Source organism: Mesocricetus auratus, unplaced genomic scaffold (genome assembly GCF_017639785.1).
Source record: "Mesocricetus auratus isolate SY011 unplaced genomic scaffold, BCM_Maur_2.0 Super-Scaffold_4256, whole genome shotgun sequence".
In the NCBI taxonomy this organism is placed as follows: domain Eukaryota; kingdom Metazoa; phylum Chordata; class Mammalia; order Rodentia; family Cricetidae; genus Mesocricetus; species Mesocricetus auratus.
In genome coordinates, this window is record NW_024429182.1 from 17,644,963 (window position 1) to 17,664,254 (window position 19,292).

Consider the following 19,292-nt stretch of genomic DNA (forward strand, 5'->3'; position numbering starts at 1 on the left):
CAAAACCTGGGCTTCTTTATTCTGAAAAACAATGATTCCTAGTACACAGAAGAATCAGCAAGAACACAGAAGAGACCAAAGATCCCTGAAGATAATGGTGGCATTTTGGAGGTCCTTCAAGTCCTTAATACTAACCTAAAATTGTCCCAGAAATTAATTTGCTGAAATAAAACTTGTGGAGGAATATTAACTGATGACACCTCAGAATAGAATACTTATTGAAATAAAATATTTTTATTTATATTAAATTGCTTTAAAATGTCAGACACTTAATAGATGCTAAATAATAGAAGAGGTCATTAATTTAAGCTCCCTGTGATAAGAATACAAGGACCAGCCTGGGCCGGCTAGCTGGGGAAATAATGGGACCATGGTAGGGCTCTCCTCTTTCATCTGAAATGCTTTATTCTTGCACACGTCTTGGTTTTGGCAGTTAGCTCTCAGCAGGTATAAACTGTTCCTCTGGTTTCCAACGCCCCCTTGTGTCCCCAAACGCTGTATGCCTGGAAACTTGTTTCAAGAAGAAAACCAGAGAACTGTATTTATTTAGAATGTGCTTGGGAAGAAAATAAGGATATTTTAAAATTACAGAACAAGAAAGTTCTATTACTCAAAATTCCAATGATGAGGTGATGACTGGAGACATGGCACCATGGTTAAGAACATTTGTTGTTGTTGCAGAAAACTCAACTTAATTCTAGCACCCACATGGTGGCTCACAACTATCTGTAACTGCAGTTCCAGGGGCTCTCAAGCCCGCTTCTGACTTCTGATACACGTGGTTCACACACATCACGCAGGCAAACCATTCATACAATGCAATAAATAAATAAATCTTTTAAAATTAAAAATAAATCAATAAGTAAAAATAAACATTAAAAATAATAGATGAAAAAGAATGCTGGTATTGAAACAATGAGATACAGCATTTTAAAAATCATATAATGAATCCAAATGTCCCAAAAACACACAAAAAGGTATCGACCCTCCACAGAAGTCAGGACACACACAGCAAACCCAAAATGAAGTCTTAGTTGTAGTCATTGTTGAAACTGGAACTGCTCAGGATATATGTGTAGACATTGTACAACCCCCATTTCCAAATTAGACTTTAGAGAAATAAACACGGTATCCCAGGATGTTCACAGTACTAATGTCAGTAATGGAAAAGGAGAGACCCTGGGAATGAGCCCAACGCTCACCAGTACGTAAATGGATTAAGTGTGATCTGCTCACACAGTGCTGTCCTGCCGGAGAGCAGTGAACAGTGAAAGTAAAGTCACCTCGCTGTATGCACCAGTGTAGACAGATTGCAAATATATTGTTGAACAAAGGAATAGCCACAGGACACATGCAATACGAGTCCATTTACATCAGAGTAAACAGTGCACATTGCTTAAACATAAAAACTAAAACAGCAGGCAACAGAATTATGGAATTTAGGTTAACGGTTATCCCTGGGTATGGGGGTAGTAAGAAAACATAATGAAGGCAGAGCAGTGAGGGCCCTTCTTTCTGAGGTGTGTACACACGTGCTTATGCATGTAGGTCATGTGTGTGTTGAGGCCAGAGTTCACCCTCAAGTGTTCCTTTGGTGCCGTCCACCTGGTTTTTTTGAGCCAGGATCTCTTCCTGACCTGGAATTTTCCAGGCAGGCTATGCTGGCTGGCCATCGAGCCCAGGTATCTGCCAGACTCTGCCCAGCACCAGCATTATAATCCTGTCCAGCCATGACCGCTTAAAGAAATGAATTCGGGGACCAAACCCTGGTACTCACACTTGCAAGGCAAGCACTCTAACAACTGAGCTATCTCCCTGCTCGTTGAGAGATCTGCTAAGGTACTTGGTAATATTTACATAAGTACCCATTCATGATACTCTTCCAAATGTCTGCTTTTACATGGGAGGCTGAGACCAGAGCTTGCTTGAGCCTAAGAGTTTGAGGTCAACCTGAGTAATAGCAACAAAATATGTCTTGTTGCACCTATGACACAGTCACAAAACCCAAAAGCAAGTAAGGATGCCCCTCACAGTTCTCCAGCTGTGGAACCAGCCTCTAGAGCTCTGTGTTGTTTGCCGTCTCAATGCCAGCTTCCTTGGCCATACAATAAAAGGGACCTGTTTTGGACAGCAGTTCTTCAGGACTGCCGTACTCCACAATCTTTCCACTGTCTAGGACCATTATCCTGAAATAGAGAAGAGACAACCTTTAGAGAGTGGTGTGTCAAAGCTAAACATCTATAAGGAGTCAGGACTAGGTGGTAGTCAACAGGATAGTGGCAACGAATGGACTTCAGCCGAGAGCACGGGCAGAGATGACTCCATGTCTACCCCTGGATGGAAGGAGCCAAATGGAGTAGAACCCTAACCCTAACCCTAAACAACCCCAAACCCTGAACCCTGAACCCTGAACCCTAACTCTAGCCCTAACCCTCACTGTAACCCTAACCCTGAAACCCTACCCTGAACGCTGAGCCCTAGCCCTAACCCTAACGGCAAAGTCCAGGCTGTTTAAGGTGTTTGGATTAAAGGGGGTTCCTTCCTCTCCAGACAGTTGTAATGCGCCTGAGTGGGAACAGCTGAGGCTGTGTGGTTGGGACAGTCTATGCTCACATCAGCCATGTGTAAGATGAGGCTTCCACCTTCCCACACCGACAGTGTAGCTTCCTATTTTATCCTTGCCCCGTTTAGCTTTTATTAGCTTGATGTACAGTTTGAAACTGCGAGGCCTCGGGGCTTCAGATGACACGGTTAAGCCCCCTGCTGTGAAGTGCCTCCAGGCTTCTAGCCCACGCCGGCACGGTAGCCCTGGGTTAGGTTCTGTCCCCTCGCCACCATCCTCACACTCACTTGTCACTGTCCATGATGGTGTGCAGCCTGTGGGCAATGGTGATCACTGTGCAGCTGGAGAACTCGCTTCGGATGGTCGTCTGAATAAGGTCGTCTGTCCCCAGATCCACAGCAGCTGTAGCCTCATCCAGGATGAGGATTTTGGATTTCAGCAGCAGAGCCCTGCCCAGACACAGAAGCTGCCTCTGCCCTATGCTGCAGCCAACAGAAGGAGTCACAGATAAGCCCAACGGACCGGGGAAAACCGGCCGCTAGGACTCATTTCACGAGCCAGAACTGGTTTTCAAAAATCCGCCATTGGTCACTGTTAAAGCCAATGTTTTTCAAACTTTCTCAGTTAGAAGACTTATCGGAACATCTTGATAAAAAAGTTTATGTTTCTGGGTCTTCCTTTACACAGACTGGGGGGGGCAGCCTAGAGTTTTATAATTTTAATAATTTTCATGTTGAAGCAAGTTTGAAAAACATTGGCCCGGAAACAGTGCTTTGTATTTAGCCATAGCGATACCAACAACTGCAAGTCAACACAAGTGCCCCCGAGTTGACTACAGCAGGGTGTCACCTGACACAGCTGATACAGGGTGGCGTTGCTGTGGAATGCCCCAGTGGCATTTATCTGTGGCCTCAGCAAATGCATTCATTATTTTAATGTGTGATTCTAGTCCCAAGGCTAATTATTTGTTCAAGGCTTCCTGCCTTGATTAGAGACAAAGCCACCTAATGAGCCTGGTGTCTTGGTGTGAGATGCAATGTATGTAGAATAAAACGCAAATAGCTTTAATTTGGTAAACGCCGATAATGAAAGCTGGACCTCTTACTTACATAAAGGAGCTTGGGAAATGATGTGAAGGAAAAATTTGGGAATTTGCTAATTACTCTTCCCTGCTGTGGTCATTAGGGACTGTATTAAACAGAGGGAGCTAGACTAATGTTCTGTAATTGTCTGCAAGAACATTTCCACAGGAGTGGAGAAGTCACCCAAGACGAACTTGCAGTGTTTGTAATATAAGGTCAGGCACCCTGCAGAACTCTTGGCTTAGCCGGCAGCCACCTTCTGCCCAGGTCAACTGTACTTTATAATATCGGGCACCTCCTAGCTGCTCTCTCATGCCCGCTTACCCACCGTTTACCACAGAGAGTGCACACTGTTTTGTTCCTCTACTAGTACATGTAGGCTTTAATTCCCTAAGCCAAGTCTGAAACACGGGCCTGAATTCAAGGCACTAGCAATCACAGTGAAGTGACTCCAGCACGGACAAGAAGAGGGATGTCACTATCACTTCCTGCCACAACGTCTCACACGTCCCCTCTGCAGGCTTAACAGCACTGCCGTTTATGCCCCATGATGTTTTATGTGCTTGGAGGTCCAGGGGTGTATCCGTGTTGTTTGCCTCTGTGTCTCCAGTGCCTGGCACACAGTAGGTGTTAATGCGTATTTATTGATATTTGAATGGTCTTTTACATCAGGTTAAACAGCTATGTAAGCCTTGCTGGCCCCGTGTCTGTTGTCAAGGGAAAGCAAGATAGACGACATTCACCCCCAAGCCATGAAAGTGCCCCTGTGGGTGAGGTCACCTAATGTAGGTCCAGATGAGCAGGCATAGGGCCTGGGACTCTGTGCTCATATGAAGCTCCTAGGTTCACCCAGAGCTTCCAGCTCACTGTTTGAGCTGCTGAGTTTCCCATCCCTTTGACGCTGCTGTCTGTGTCTCCCCTTCCACCGCTGAGGCACCGGGGTCAGAAGCAGGAGCTGCCCTTGAGCTTTGTCTAAGGACTGAATAGGGAGAATGCCAGAACCACACATTCGTGGACATCAGAAATGAAGTGTCAGGATATTAAAAACATATTTTAGGGTAAGAACTATAAACTCAGAGTCATTGTAAGAATCTTAGGTGTCTCTGCAGTGCCCAAGGGCTTTTTGGGTGGTAACCTCATCCATGTGCCCTTTAGACCGGTGGTTCTCAAACTGGGATTCCTTTCATAGCCTGTGGGGATCTCCATGTCCCCATGTCCTGTCTGGGTGTCACAACAGAGAGATCAGACTCTGGTTGGACCAGGAAGCTGGCTAGTGCTACTGAGACTCTGTTGAGCCTGTGCTCTAGGATTCTCCACCATAGTGGCCTTTGTAAGCTCACGTGATATAATGTCACATGAAGGCACATTTAATAACAAGTGTTTCTAAGCATTTTTACGTCTGTCTTAGCATATTTTTACACATTAGGAATTAGACCTATAGTGTAAATCCCACGATGCCAAACCGTATCTAATACAGGAACACAAAGAACAGTTCCCTCCCATCTTGTCACTGCCTGTGGAAGAAGCAGGTTACAAGACATTAATTACCTCAGGTTGTCACCACCCTCTGCCACTTCATGGTACAACCCAAGCTGCAGGCCTTCCACAAAGGATTTGAGATGGGCCAGCTCCAGGGCCTTCCAAACCTCCTCATCTGAGTATTTGTTGAACGGGTCTAGATTCATCCTCAGGCTCCCAGAGAACAGGATGGGGTCCTGCAAGTCAGAGAGTGGGGAGATGTTAGGGCTGATGTCAGCAAAGGGTTCAGTCATCCTCTGTGGTCAGAAGAAGAGATGTCTCATGTAGAAGCATGAGGAAGGACCTGAGTTTGTCCCCAGCATCCAAGAGAAAGCTGAGTGGCCTCTTGAGCCTTATGTTCAGAGTGGACACTACAGGATATCTGGAGCTACTGACCACTGGCCTAGCCCCAAACAAACAATGATCCCCTGAGGCTGGAGAGGGGGCTCTGCGGTTCAAGCACTGGCCGGTCTAGCAGAGGCCAGCACCCACAACTGTCCTTGACTCCAGAGGATCTGGCGCCCTCTTCTGGTGTCTGTGAGAAGCAGGTCCACATGCAGCACACTTACACACAAACAGGCAAAATACTCATAACACATAAAGAAATCGTAAAATAACAACAAAACCCCAAACGGCAAGCTCTAGGTTCCATGGAGGACCCTGTCTCGATGGAGTAAGGGGGAGAGAGATGGAAGAGGCATCTGATGACACACACCAGACAGCAGGAAAACAAATCCTCCACAGCCACTTGGTCACAGTGCAGAGAGCAGCAATGGTTCTATACCTCACAAGAGTGGAGCAGCCTCCAAGGCAATCCTTACTTTGGTAGGGTCCATAGAGCAAGCCAAAGGGAGGTCTTTCTTGCTGATACAATAAATGTTCCGCTTGCTGGCAAAAACCTGCAGCAAATTCCCTCCTCTGTCTTTTAGCCACATCAAATGGAGAATATAAAGCTTAATGGCTTCAAGCTTCAGCAGCAAAATTGCTACTGCTAATTACAAAGGTCTCAGTAAACCGTGATGGGCTACGGAATCGCCAAATAATCATCTGCTCTATTTGACTGCTGTTGTGTTGCTGCCACCTGCTGGTCAATTCTAGCAGTCACAAATTACGCACAAAATTCAGAACTCTTCTGGAAGCAGTGTCTTGGGGAACTAGTCTACAATCCTGGCGTGAAAGTGAACATTGGTAGTCAGCTAAACAGGGTCTAGAACCATCTAGGAGACAGACCCCTGGGGATGACTATTCCACGAGGTGGGGTCTTAAACTGAGGAGAAAAGAAAAACGCAGCTGAGAACCAGCCAGCGCTCATTTCTGCTTGGTGAGTGCAGACGCCGTGAGGCAGTGTTCACTCCTGTTGACATCCTTCCCACCACCATGGCCCGTGTCTCTTCTCAAACTGTGAGCCCAAATCGCCCTTAATCCTCTAAGTCACTTCCTGTCAGGTACAATGACAAGAAGAGCAACTAATTCATGTCCGTGTTTCTCTACTGTGTGTGCCAAAGTAAGTTCCAGGGCTAACCTGGGGGATGATGGTCAGTTTCCCTCGAAGGTCGTGCAGTCCAATGGAAGCAATGTCTACCCCATCAATGATGATCTGGCCACCTGCAGACTCCAAGATTCTGAAGAGGCAGTTTGTGAGGGATGACTTCCCAGCCCCCGTCCTGCCCACCACGCCGACCTGTGAATAGAGTTCATGTACATCTAGTTCACATGCAATTCTTGGAGAGAACAGAAATTAGCCTGTGAGAGTCACAATGTGGTAGGCACAGGTGACCAAAAAAAAAAAAAAAGGAAAAAAACCAAAAAACAAACAACAAAAAAAAAACACCTTACACAAACATGTAAAGTGGCTTTTAGGCCCAGATGCCAGAAAAACTGGTTCTCGCACACACACTCCTCTGTGCTGTGTGCTGAAAACAGTGGACAAGTCCTCTCAGCTGCTGTGGTTACACTTAATCCGGGCAATTACAGGCTCATTCGTTTTTTATTTTATTTTGTTTAAGAAGTGGAGAGAAAGAACCCTTTGGGGTGACTCAGTGAGCAAAGGCGATTGCTGCTAAGCCAGATGACTTGAGTTCAATCCCTGGACCCACAAGTTACCCTCTGCCCTTCACATATGTACATGTGCATGCATAGGCACACTTACTTCTTTCATTTTTTGAAATTATAATTACATTTCCTCTTTCCTTTCCTCCCTCCAAACCCTCCCATTACCATTCCCTTGCTCATTTTCAAATCCATTACCTTTTTTCATTAATTATTGTTACATGCATATATGTTTGCACATATACATATGAATATATATTCACACACATATGTTCCTAAATGTAACCTGCTCAGTCTGCATAATGTTACTTGTGTGTATGCTGTCAGAGATGACCATTTGGTATTGGATAACCCAGTCTCGGCATCCCTTAGCAGCCTATAGTTCAAAACAACCCAACACATCACAGATTTCGTGTCCTCCTTGCTAGAAGCCATGCTAGTCTTCTCTGTGCTGCTCCAATTTTAGTGTATTGCTGCTGGAGTGTGGACTAAGTTGTTTTTTGTTTCTTTGTTTGCTTGTTTGTTTTTTTGGCTTTTTTGTTTTTGTTTTGTTTTTTTTAGTGACAGGAGAAAAGGCTTGCCACCAGACAAGAAACCTGGTCCTTAGCCTCCTTATCTAGATTGGTTGATTGACGGATTGGTTTGTCTACATTGGACTCCAAACCTTGGAGAACTAAAGCTCTGTAGGAGGGTAGTCAGCTTCACAGACCAAGAAGAACACAAGGTAATTCCCTTCTTAGGGACCACATCTACACTATTGTTCTCAACAGCTTGGCCTCCAGGCCAGTTTCTTTCCTGTTTCTTCTCCACACATTGTTCCTTCACCCGGGGCTGGCAGGGAGGCGGGATCCAGCCCTCTGGTTGTATTCCTCACGTGTTCCCAGACTACAGGGACTATCTTAATCTCCCTGTGCCCAAATGATGGAGACCTTGTGTCCAGACATTCTCTGCTTGCAAGGTCTCCCAGCCGGAACTCTTTACGGAACTGTCTTGATGACTCACCTTCTCAGTGCTCTTGATGTGGCAAGTGATCCCTTTCAGTACCAGATCCAGCTCAGGCCGATACCGAACTTCATAGTTGTTAAACCAAATCTCACCTCGGCTGGGCCAATCTGCTGGAGGCCTCTTATCGGTCACCCACGGTGCCTAGCAAGGGGGAAGAATGAGGACTGATGGGCACAGTAGCAACTCAGCTAACAGTTGTCTTGGGACTCGTCACTTGACAGGTATCAGGTATCAGGACCCATTAACTGAGGATTCGTAGGGACAGGATTGCCCCTTTGGTCTGAGATTTGGGGGAGGTTAGAGCTGGCTCCTTTATTTCTCTGACCTCTCAGCTTTCACCCTAATATCTGACTCCGGGCTTTTATTACTAAGACCTATTAGAATATGTGCAACAAATCTTTAAAAAAAACATGATTAACCCACTCAAGATAGTTTCTGAAAATGAAGATGCCCTCTGAAAAGAATTTCACGGACCAACTCCTGAGTTTCACTAATTCTCACCTCATTTTCCACACCCATGTATTCCTTTATTCTCTCAACAGCCACAATGTTGGTCTCTGCTTCTGATGTCATCCTTACCAGCCAATTCAGGGTTTGTGTGATCTATAGAAGGAAAAAAAATTATACCAAACGCATGTGCCCGTGCATGCGTGCACGTGAGCACACACACACACACACACACACACACACACACACATGAAAACAAAATCAATGGAAAAAACAAACAAACCTCAGGCTCAGAAACCAGCTCAATTAACTAGTTGTAGCACAAGGTTAACTGAGAGGTTACTTTACATTCAGAACTGTGACGATATAAAAAGACAATTCTTATTTAATTCTTATTTTCTTAGCCAAGAATAAGATCAGCGCACTGATCAGTTGGGTAATACCTGAATGGCAATATGAGCCTTGAATAGTTCTGGGTTGAAGATGCTGGCTCTTGGTGAAGCACTACCAGAGTTCAGGTCTCCTGCCTGCAAACCTAGTGCTATTTGTAGAACTGTTGCAGGTGGCCCTCTACAAATGGGGATGCCATGAGAAAGGACCTGGGGACTCTCTGATCTCCCTCACCCTTAGCCATTAGGGTGGGATGGCCATGTCCCCCTTTACACAAGCAAACCAGATGTGTCCCTGCTACCACACAAATGCATCCAGCCACTAATGCAGGTCAGCCTACCAAACAGGGGTGGGCGTTTCGTTCAGGAAAGGAAACTGCAGTTTGCACATCTGCGCAAGGGCTTTGGGGAGTGAATGGTAGTTAGAGAGAGGAAATAAAATGCAGGCCAGGCCTGTGGTGACAGAGTAACAACCTTGTATGGGTTGAACCGCATGTAACGGCTGATCCTGAATGCTTAATTTTACTTTAATCTAATGGTGTCCTGACTCTGCCTTGACTGTCCTGGAGGATAAAGGGAAGTGGCACAAAGAACAGAGAGACTCTGGACTTTGGGGTCCCTAACATGAGCCTCGTTAGTTTCTAATGAAGACACCACTATATAAAGCGCACTTATGGCCATGCAAACCTCAGGGACAGTAGTTGGGAAAGCTGCACAGCAACATGACCAAATGTCCTGAATAGTGACTGTAGTGCCGGCCACTGCCTCAGATGCTGGGAAATAATACCAGCATTTATCCCCCAGTTGTGCTGGGGTGCTGCAGTGAGACTCGTATGTTTCTGTCAAATTCCTTATTATAATTTGTTTTACTTACTCTCTGATATAAGAAAAGCAAACTCAGGAGTTGTTTGTCCAAAGGATTTTGTGATTATCCCTATATTCCAGAGAAGAATAATCTCTGTTGACTAGAACCAATGAAGAAGGCAAAAAAAAAACTATTAAGTGGAAACATATAAAATGCCTTTTTAAGTCACAAGAACAGTAAGAGTTAGGCCCATTTTGCCAGGTGGCATTGGTGCCTACTTAAACGAGGTAGGATTTGTATTTGTGGGAAAAGATGTGGAGCCAGGGTTTGAACCCAGTCTTCCTAGTCCTTTTGATCAGAAAATAATAAGACATGGGCTCCTCAGTACACTTCAGAGTCAGCTTCAGAATTATTGGCTTCCTGGGCAGTGGGGGCTTATGCTTTTAGACCCAGCACTCAGGAGGCAGAGGCAAATGGATCTCTATGAGTTCAAGGCCAGCCTGGTCTACAGAGTAAATTCCAAGACAGCCAGGGCTGCACAGAGAAACTCCTGTCTCAAAAAATAAAACAAGAACATAAGATTATTTGACTTAGCCAAGTGTTCAGACTCACATTAAGGGCATTGGACAGAACAAAGCCCACGGTGTCTCCAGTCAAGGACTTTTTATAAATAACCAGAAGCAAGGCTGAAAAGAAGACAATTAGGTTTCCAACCAGTTCCAGACGAATTGCAAGCCACCTGTAGAGCAACAGAGCCAGAAAGAGAGATCATCAGTCTCTAGTCCCTCATCCACACCAGGAACTTGGGAGACTGTAAACATTCTTAAAGGGTTTTAGTCCGTACACTCTGTTCTTAGGAACGACCTCAATTTGATTTAGAAATAAACTGGTTTTTTTTAAAAAGGGAAATAGTAGCATTTTAAAGGTTCTAGAAGCATTTTCTAAACTAAAGGAATCCTACAGTGCAATATTTTCCAAAGCCCCCAGTTATAAAAATTAAATAGGGCAAGTGCTGAAAATATGACATACATCTAAAATACTCTCAGATATTCTGGAGGAGATTCTGACCCAAAGGCCACATATGAGTTAAGCATCTACATTTCTTTTTCTTTTCTTGGGACATGGTCTCACCGTGCAACCTTTGGCTGGCCTGGATCTTGCTGTGTAGACCAGGCTGGCCTCTAACTCACAGAGATTTTCCTGCCTCTGCTGGGTTTAAAGTCACATGCCACCAGCCTGCAAGCATCTACATTTTAAATAAGTGGTGGTTTCTTTTAATTAGCATAAGGAAGCAATGGCCTAGTAGATCCACAGGTAGGGCAAAACCCGCTGCCTCCTCTGCACTGTCTTAGCATTTTTTTTTTTTTGAAGTGAAGAAAAACTGGGAGTGGAAACAAGTTAAGTTCGAGCTGGTCACAGAGAGATTCACTGGGCTTTGTAGGGAACTGATGGACACATAGTTTAGCATCATTCATAAAAGTTAATTTCTCAAATAAAATATATTTAGCTAAATGTGTATCAATAAATCTAGCAAGTATTACAATAAGGGTCCAATGGGTTTACTCATAAGCCTTTCTTTCCTTCTTGTAAAGTCTCTAAGAAATCAAACCTCTGACCTCTCAGTGTTCCAAATAACTGACCACCACTAGCTGCCCTTAACATCTCAAGGTATTCTGAAAGACACTGAAGAAGCTCGGCTCCCCCCAAATCTTTCTCTTTCAATGGCATACCTACCTGCATGTCATGGTCTACTGATTCCTAGTCTGCTCAGGTGAACTTTTCAGTTCTTGTCAATAAAAAGGAAGAGAGAAAAGAAAAGAAAACCCTGAAGTTTTCCTTAGAGAGGCCAAGGCAGTTCACCTGGGATGGAGAACCTGTCTCCACCTTCTTCTTTGAGCTAATACAGTGCGGCAGGCACGGGGCATGAGGTCAGAAGGAATCTGATACCACTGGCTATGCCTGCTCCCCTATGCCAAACGTCAAACATGCAGAACCCTGAAACATACGTTTGCCTAAGTACCTAAGGGAGGCCTCACCTGTTGGAGGTGATCCAGGAAAAGACACATTTCTGGTTGACGTTGATCAGCTCCTCGCTGCTCGCTAGAAACCTCTGCTGGTGCTCAAAGGCACGGATAACGGGCAAACCTGAAACCGTCTCGCTGAAGTGAGAGTAGATTGGGGATCTGGTGACGGAGTCCAACCGTCTCAGCTGTCGGGAAGTAGCCACGTAAAACACCTGAACACAAGAACCGAGAGTCAGCTCGTCACACAGACACAAGCATACATTGTACTTCTGCTTCTCTCGGCGACCCCGCAACATCTGTCACTCCACGGCTGTGGCTCACAACGGAACAGGAAGGAGGCCTGAAACAGTGTGTCTGGCTGGAATGATGAGGTACAAGAAAGGGGACAGTAAGAAGACTACAGTGGTGGGTCAGAGGGAGATCAAACTGGGGTGACTACACTGCAGCCTTCAGGGGTTGAGTTTGCAACCCTCAGGAGGGGCTTCACGGTCAGGCCCAAAGGTCGCTTTCCTTAGACCTTCACATGTTATCCAGATAGAAGCTTCTGTACCGGCCAAGACGATTTTGTAAAGGGTGTCGGGACACAAGGAGTATGTAAAGTAGGGAAGGATGGTTCAGTAGGTAAGGACACTTGGTTTTGCAGAGGTCCTGGGTGCAGTTCCCAGCACCCACAGGGTGGTTCACAGCCCTCTGTATCCCCGGTTCTGTGGGCACCAGACACACAGCTGGTGCACATGCTTACAGCACAGGCAAACACAAGTCCATACAAAGTAAGATAAACAGATCTCTTAAAAATAGAGGGAATGCTGAGGTTTGAACTAAACTGGGGACTGACTAGTGGAGTGACCAAAACTGTGCCTCCATGGTGTGCTGGTAAGGTACGCAGAGGGTGTAAGCCCTGGGCTGATCCTAAGGGAACGTAGGCAAATGCCCACAGATGAAAGGTGTGGGTATCAGTTCACGGTCGGATGGAACCCGTGAGAACTTGCTGAAGGGAAAACTGGGCACTTGAGAGCCAATACTATGTCTCAGAGTTTCTTCTTCTAATCCTGCCTTCCTTGCTGGTTTGTTATGAGTAGTTAAAAGGCTGTTGAGGACATGGAAGTGTCTCTGCAGAACTCTACCCGGGCACAAGAGGTACTCTCCTACCACAGGACAGAAGACCACACAACCATACTGTAGAGTTCCCGAAGTTCATCACAAGGCAGCTGGGGGCCGGTGAGATGGCTCAGCAGGTAGAAGCTCTTACTGTGCAAATCGACAACCAGAGTTCGGTTACCAGAACTCACATAAAAGGAAGAAAAAAAACTGACTCTGCAAAGCTGCCATGTGACTTCCACACATGTGCCTGTGCACACGACAGACACACACACACACACACACACACACACACCCCAAATAAAGTTAATTTATTTTAAAGAATAAAGGCAACTTGCAGGAAGCACTCGCTTTATAGCTTCCTTTCTTAATCAATTTTTGTTTGGGGCATGAGGAGCCTTCTACTTATTTCAGTCCTCTGGGAAAATCGTTGAGCTTGAATTTGAAACACCCACAGACATGTCAATGAAACTAGAAATACCCTGAAGTGGGAAGAGATCCAGCCCCTGCATAGGGACATCCACAAATAGCAATGCCCTTTCAAAGGCAAAGGAAGCAGCAGCCCCACACAATCTTTTGAAACAGACCTGGACATATGTGGCAAGAGGGAATCTTAACTGAGACAATGTCTCCATAGATTATCCTGTAGGTAAGTCAGCAGGGCATTTTCTTGATTTATGATTGATGTGGAAGGGCCCCACCTACTGTGGCGGGTACCACTCCTGGGTGGGTGGTCCTGGATGGTATAAGAAAGTCGGCAGCACTCCTCCATGGGCTGCTTCGGGTTCTCCCTCCAGATTCTTGCCCTGTGTGATTGCCTGTCCTGACTTCCCTCAGTGGGATAGATGTGGCATGAGGAATGTAAGCTGAAATACTTTCCTCCCCAAGTTGTCTTGGTCATGGTGTTTTATCACAGCAATAGAACCCTAAGACAGAGGGCCTTATGGAACTGCGAATCCCTCCCTTCCTCTCTCCCTCCCTCCCCACCATTTGTCCTCCCCCTCCCCATTCCATCCCCTCTCACTTTTTCCATCCCTCTTCCCTCTCAGTGCTGGGCAAGTTCTCTGCCATGCTGCTGTATTCCTACCCCTCAAAACAGTCTTGAATCCAAGCACATATCTCCTACTTAAGCTCTCTGGAGGGCAGCATAGGGTGATTATGCTGGGACCCCCCCCACTAACTGATAGTGACATTTGAGCTTTGGATGGTCCCCGTGCTTTCCAGGAGGCCGGAGAAGACCAAGCAACAGTAAACACAAAGGAAGAGCCTCAGAGGTTTCTGGAACGGAGGGGGAGGGAGACCTAGCTATAGGCAAACTTACCTGTACGGACACGTAGATGATGCCAAGAGGAACGATGACGACGGCGAAGATGGGAGTGGCCATGCAGATCATAACCAGGGTGCTAATGATGCCAAAGAGACACATGAGCCAGCTCCGCAGAGTCTGGGGGAGGAGGTCATCCACCGTGGAGACGTCCTAGAGATGCAGGCAGGAGACAGGGTGAGGCCTTGCAGCGCGAAGACACCGCTCGGCTTCCTGGTTCCAGCCTGGAACCGGTGACTTTCTCCCTTAGGCTTTCCTTTGTCATTTAATCCCTTCAAGCCATCCATTTGTAACAGATTATATTGATCACTCCAATAATTAACCACATTCCTGTGGATTCCTTATTTTTCTAAATTCTTCCAAATATATGTGGCAATGATCTTCAGCTTTTTCAGTAGATGTCTTCATTAAACCACGAACTGTAAACGACTCTTTCAGAGAAACCCCCATAACCAAAGCAACTTGTTTCAGCCTGTGGGTCTATTAAATGTCCAGGAGAGAGTCCAGCACCTAGTAGGCCCTGAAGACATTTACGTAAACTCTGACCTGTAAGCTTTGTCTCCAGCTTTACTTAAGGGACCATCATGTACTGGGAAGTTATTTCCTCTGCTGAATGTAGAATTTCAAGGGGAAAGGAGAAGGGGACTGTGCGCGTCTCCTGCCTTGTCAGTGTCCCAACCAAGAAACCCCAGGTGAAAAATCGGTTTAACCATCATACTGTCTTATGTCATGTGAAATAAGCTGGGGAAGTTAACAGATGGGTGGATGATTTGGAACACACCAGAAAATCTGGCTTGTATCTTGGGTTGCCTTTGCCCAGTTTTCCTGGAGGATTATGTTAATTCTATATATTAGTATATGTGAATACTAAGACAAGTCCAAATTATTTTTGACACTTCCCAAATTTGGCCAGGGACACTAGCCTCCTAGGAGAGTTCTGAATTGGCCATGAGACCTCTGAGTCTAATCTAGCCCTCTCAAGTTACATCAGCATGCAGAAGTTAATCACACCCAGGGCTGGCAGAAAAGCCAAACTCCCACTAGCTGTCAGTTCTACAAGATCGCTTTTGGTCCCTACCTAATACAGATGCTCCACTTTTTTTCCCCTCCCTCTCTCTCTTTTCTTAAGGACTGTTTCTAGAAGACCCCGCAACAAATTTCCTCCTCAAAGGTCTGAGCCACCTCTCCAACAAAACTTGCTGTATGATAATGAGTTTTATCTTCCATGTAGAAGCAGCCAACAAATCTGATTATAGCCCAACTAACTCACAGGAAGACCTCTGGGTTCTTTCCCAGAAGACGAGTCATACATATAATGACATTGGAAAGATGACAGTGTTTATAAAATTTTCCTGAGAAGTATCTTCATCCAAAAGTATGTGCTCTTTACTTTCAGCTAACTAGCAGACAGCCTATTTAAGTGGTCTCCAATAACATGTTCACTATTTCTACCCTACAGGAAGATGAGAATGGGGACAGTTTCCTGTCTACTTTCACAGCAATTGCTCTGTTCCCTCACTGGAGGCTATGATTCACTCTTTATGTATCTGATACAGGATCCAGCAAATAACGATCCAGAGCTATTTGTATATCTTATAAAATGTCTTTCCCTCCCATAAGCAGTGAACTAAAAGTTGTGGTGATGAAGCCAGAATCATTCAGAATTGCCTGGCTTCTGCCTCTATTCCTGGAACTTCCATTTCAGATACATTTAAAAGAACCAATTAATTTGGCCTAGCCCATGGGAGGGAGCCATCTTCATATCTAATGGTATTAGACTCATCGAAAGTATTCAACAAATGGTGGGAAATGAATGGCTAAATGCAGATGGAGACAATGTTTGAGAGCCTCTTACCATACAGATGTCCCAGTCCAAAATTCGGACCCACCTCAGGAGTTCTCAAAAACATCAGAGGTGGACGTTTTAGGAATGAAGACAGGGTAAGGTAAGATCTTTCCTACAATTCCTTTTACTAACCGTTACAAGCATTGGGTGTGTCTTCACTTAGGTTTTTCTGTAGAGTCGTCCTTCTCACCTGCTTCTGCTGCCCACTCCTCTCCCCTACAGTCTTCACTACTTCTCTTACTGTCGTGATTTAACCAAGTCTCAGCTTTTCTGACACTTCCCAGCCTTGCCATCTGGCTGAAGTAGCTCTCGCTTTTGTCATTCCTTTCTTCCCCTAGGACACCTTCGTACATGCTACCGCTGGTTTTAATCACATCTTAATCCTCCTTCTCCTTGATGGTGAGCTACTTACTGAAAGGCAGAGATGGTCACCCCTCATATTCTTGAGCTCTCACAGGAAGTGTCCCAGAAATATTTGCATGCTAAGTAGACAAAGAACCCAGCCTGCAGAGTTGGATGGATGAGGACTCTCTCTTATCAAAAGTAGAAAGACCCTCAGCTTTTAAGCACCCCAATATGTTGAGATACTTACACCAGAAAATCTGTTCACAATCCGGCCTGTGGGAGTTGTGTCAAAAAAACTCATGGGTGCTCGAAGGATGTTGGTTAGCAGTTGATTGTGCAAAGTTTTTGATGAATGGTTGCAAGCATATACACTCCAGATACTTGCAATAAGCACAAAGATACCTAGAAACAGAACCAATGTTGTCAACTCCATGTCACAGACTCCTGATGATCTGTGCCTGGACACAATAGCAAATTACTTCCTGAGCTCTAGGGAATGTACAACCCCATAAAGATGTGCATCCTAGCCATCAGACATACCTTGTGCCAATCCCAGAGCTCCAAAGACTCCAATTCTCATGTCCCTCTGAGAAGGTGGATAGTTGGTGCTATTGTAGATTTGAGAGTCGCTGGTCCAAGCACTCAGCCAGAGGTTAGATCCAATAAAAGAAACAGAATTCAATCCATAGGAAAGGATGACAAAGGTTATCGAACACCATCCTACTGATTGTAGATATTTCAGGTAGACAGAGAACTTCACCTGCAAAGACACCATCAACAATACCCCTAAGAGCTTTGGGTAAGAAACTATAAAAAACTAACTGTAAGGAGGACTGTGCTGGCTAGGTTTTTTTTTTTTTTTTGACAACTTGACCTAAGCTAGAATCATTCTGGAACAGGGAGCCTCAGTTGAGGAAATGCCCCCTCCAGACTGGCCTGAAAAGAAGCTTGTGGTCTATTTCTCTGGTTGTTGATTGATGTGGGAGGGTTCAGGTCACTGTGGGCGCCACCCCTGGGCTGGTAGTGCTTAGTGCTATAAGAAAGCAGGCTGAGCAAGCCATGGAGCACAAGCCAGTCAGCCAGCAGCCTCCTCCATGGCTTCTGCTTGAGCTCCTGCCTCCAGATTCCTGCCCTGCTTGAGTTCCTGCCTTGACCTCCCTCAGTGACAGACTGTTACTGGAAGTGTGAGACAAAACAAACCCTTCCCCCCCCGAGTTGCTTTCGGTTCTGGTGTTTGGGGTAACTAAGTCAAGAAGTGACATCCCCTGGAAAAGTGGGAGGCAAAATTGAATAGTCTGTGCTCATCATTCCCATACTTGGCCAGGGCAATATGTTAATGCTAAGGACGATGCAAGGCAAATAAGTAGTCACCAGGTTAGTAATAAGCACTTACATGTAATGAAAAATACATAAAACAGGGTGGGAGAGGCCAGCATTTACTAAGGCCTTGGAATCTGTGGTTTCAAGTTTCATTCATTTGAGTTGTGTGCTCTGGGTCTGATACATTAGTGCTTCCTGGTGCCTACAATCCACTTGAAAGCAATTCCATTGTTCTCTACACATCAGAATAGAATCAAACATTCAGCCTTCATTCTTTTTCCTTTTTTAAAGATTTATTCTTTATGCATTCTTTATCTGGATGTGTCTGGCACACCTGGAGAGGGTTGGATTGTGAGCTGCCATGTGGTTGCTGGGGATTGAACTCACGAGCTCTGGAAGAGCAGCCAATGTTCTTAATCACTGAGCCATCTCTCCAAAAAGTCTCTGTTTCTGTTTTCATTTAAATAATGAATTTGAAGATTTGCAAAGGGATAGAATATGTGGCCCAGTAGATTACATGTTTAAGTTTCAACTAGCTTCTGAATTTTTTCAGATTCCAAGCCTTATTTCTCCCTAAGCAGTACTTTCTGTGAGTGGTGTTTACCTTCCCGGTTTCCACAAACTCCTTTTTAATTAGTTTTTGTCCTCTCACTACTTCTTCCTTCTCCTTCGAGGCATTGGCATTCTTCACTCTCAAGGAGTCCTTGAGGGACTTCACGTGCCTGCCGCTGGACCTGGAGCTGAGGCAGAGAAAGGAGAACACCTGAGCGTGTACACGCGTCCCAAGGATCTTACAAGCAGGTGTCACACTCACTCTGCTGGCATCAAAGTGCATTCAGAGCCAATAAACTGCCGCAGCCCTAGCCCTCCCGCCCCCCCAGGAAACAAAGCACTGAGAGCATTCATGAGATGTATCCCGTGTAGAGGAAAGGTCCATGCAGAAAAAGGAAAGACCACATAGTACTAAAAAGCCAGTAAGAGCTGACAGCTGGATACATGGCTACCTGCGGCTCAGTGTCCGGCGAAGGCTGTTTTCTCTTTTCATGGTCAAGGAAGCTGCGTCCTCGGGGATTTCCTCCACAGTTGGCATCAGCCCACAGTCATCATCATCTTCCTCACTGTCATCATTGACTAAGGGAGACATGTTAGAAATTAGGGAATAACACAGGACTCATAGCATTATAAATAAGAAAAGTCCTCCTGTATCATGTTGATCAGGGGAATTCAGATATATAGACAGGTGCTAAAGAAGGATATATATATATATGTATATTATATATTGTTTATATGTACATATGTGTGTGTGCTTAAGTCATTCAGTTTATAGTGCTTTACTACACAGCTTATAGGAATTTAATACAACTTACCTTTTCCTCCTCTCATTCCAATTAAATTCCAAGTCCCATTACCAATGAAATAGCATGGTATGCTCAGAGGCTCACGTAACTGCTCAGAAGTGGTCTCTCAATATTTACCA

General features: G+C 45.3%; 1 protein-coding gene across 1 annotated transcript in view; it reads right to left on the reverse strand.

Annotated features, from left to right (window-relative positions):
- Positions 1–215: 215 nt before the first annotated feature.
- Positions 216–19,292, reverse strand: part of Abcc2 (ATP binding cassette subfamily C member 2) — a 53,751-nt gene continuing 34,674 nt past the window's right edge. Inside the window, exons 20-32 of the mRNA XM_005063560.4 lie at positions 18,820–18,946; positions 18,420–18,555; positions 17,036–17,255; positions 16,743–16,897; positions 14,302–14,457; positions 11,895–12,094; positions 10,471–10,597; positions 8,719–8,820; positions 8,215–8,358; positions 6,686–6,844; positions 5,194–5,360; positions 2,851–3,045; positions 216–2,186 (exon numbers count right to left, since the gene is read on the reverse strand). Coding sequence (XP_005063617.1) covers positions 2,057–2,186; positions 2,851–3,045; positions 5,194–5,360; positions 6,686–6,844; positions 8,215–8,358; positions 8,719–8,820; positions 10,471–10,597; positions 11,895–12,094; positions 14,302–14,457; positions 16,743–16,897; positions 17,036–17,255; positions 18,420–18,555; positions 18,820–18,946 — 2,018 coding nt within the window. The 3' untranslated portion in view covers positions 216–2,056. The remainder of the gene's footprint in view (positions 2,187–2,850; positions 3,046–5,193; positions 5,361–6,685; positions 6,845–8,214; positions 8,359–8,718; positions 8,821–10,470; positions 10,598–11,894; positions 12,095–14,301; positions 14,458–16,742; positions 16,898–17,035; positions 17,256–18,419; positions 18,556–18,819; positions 18,947–19,292) is intronic.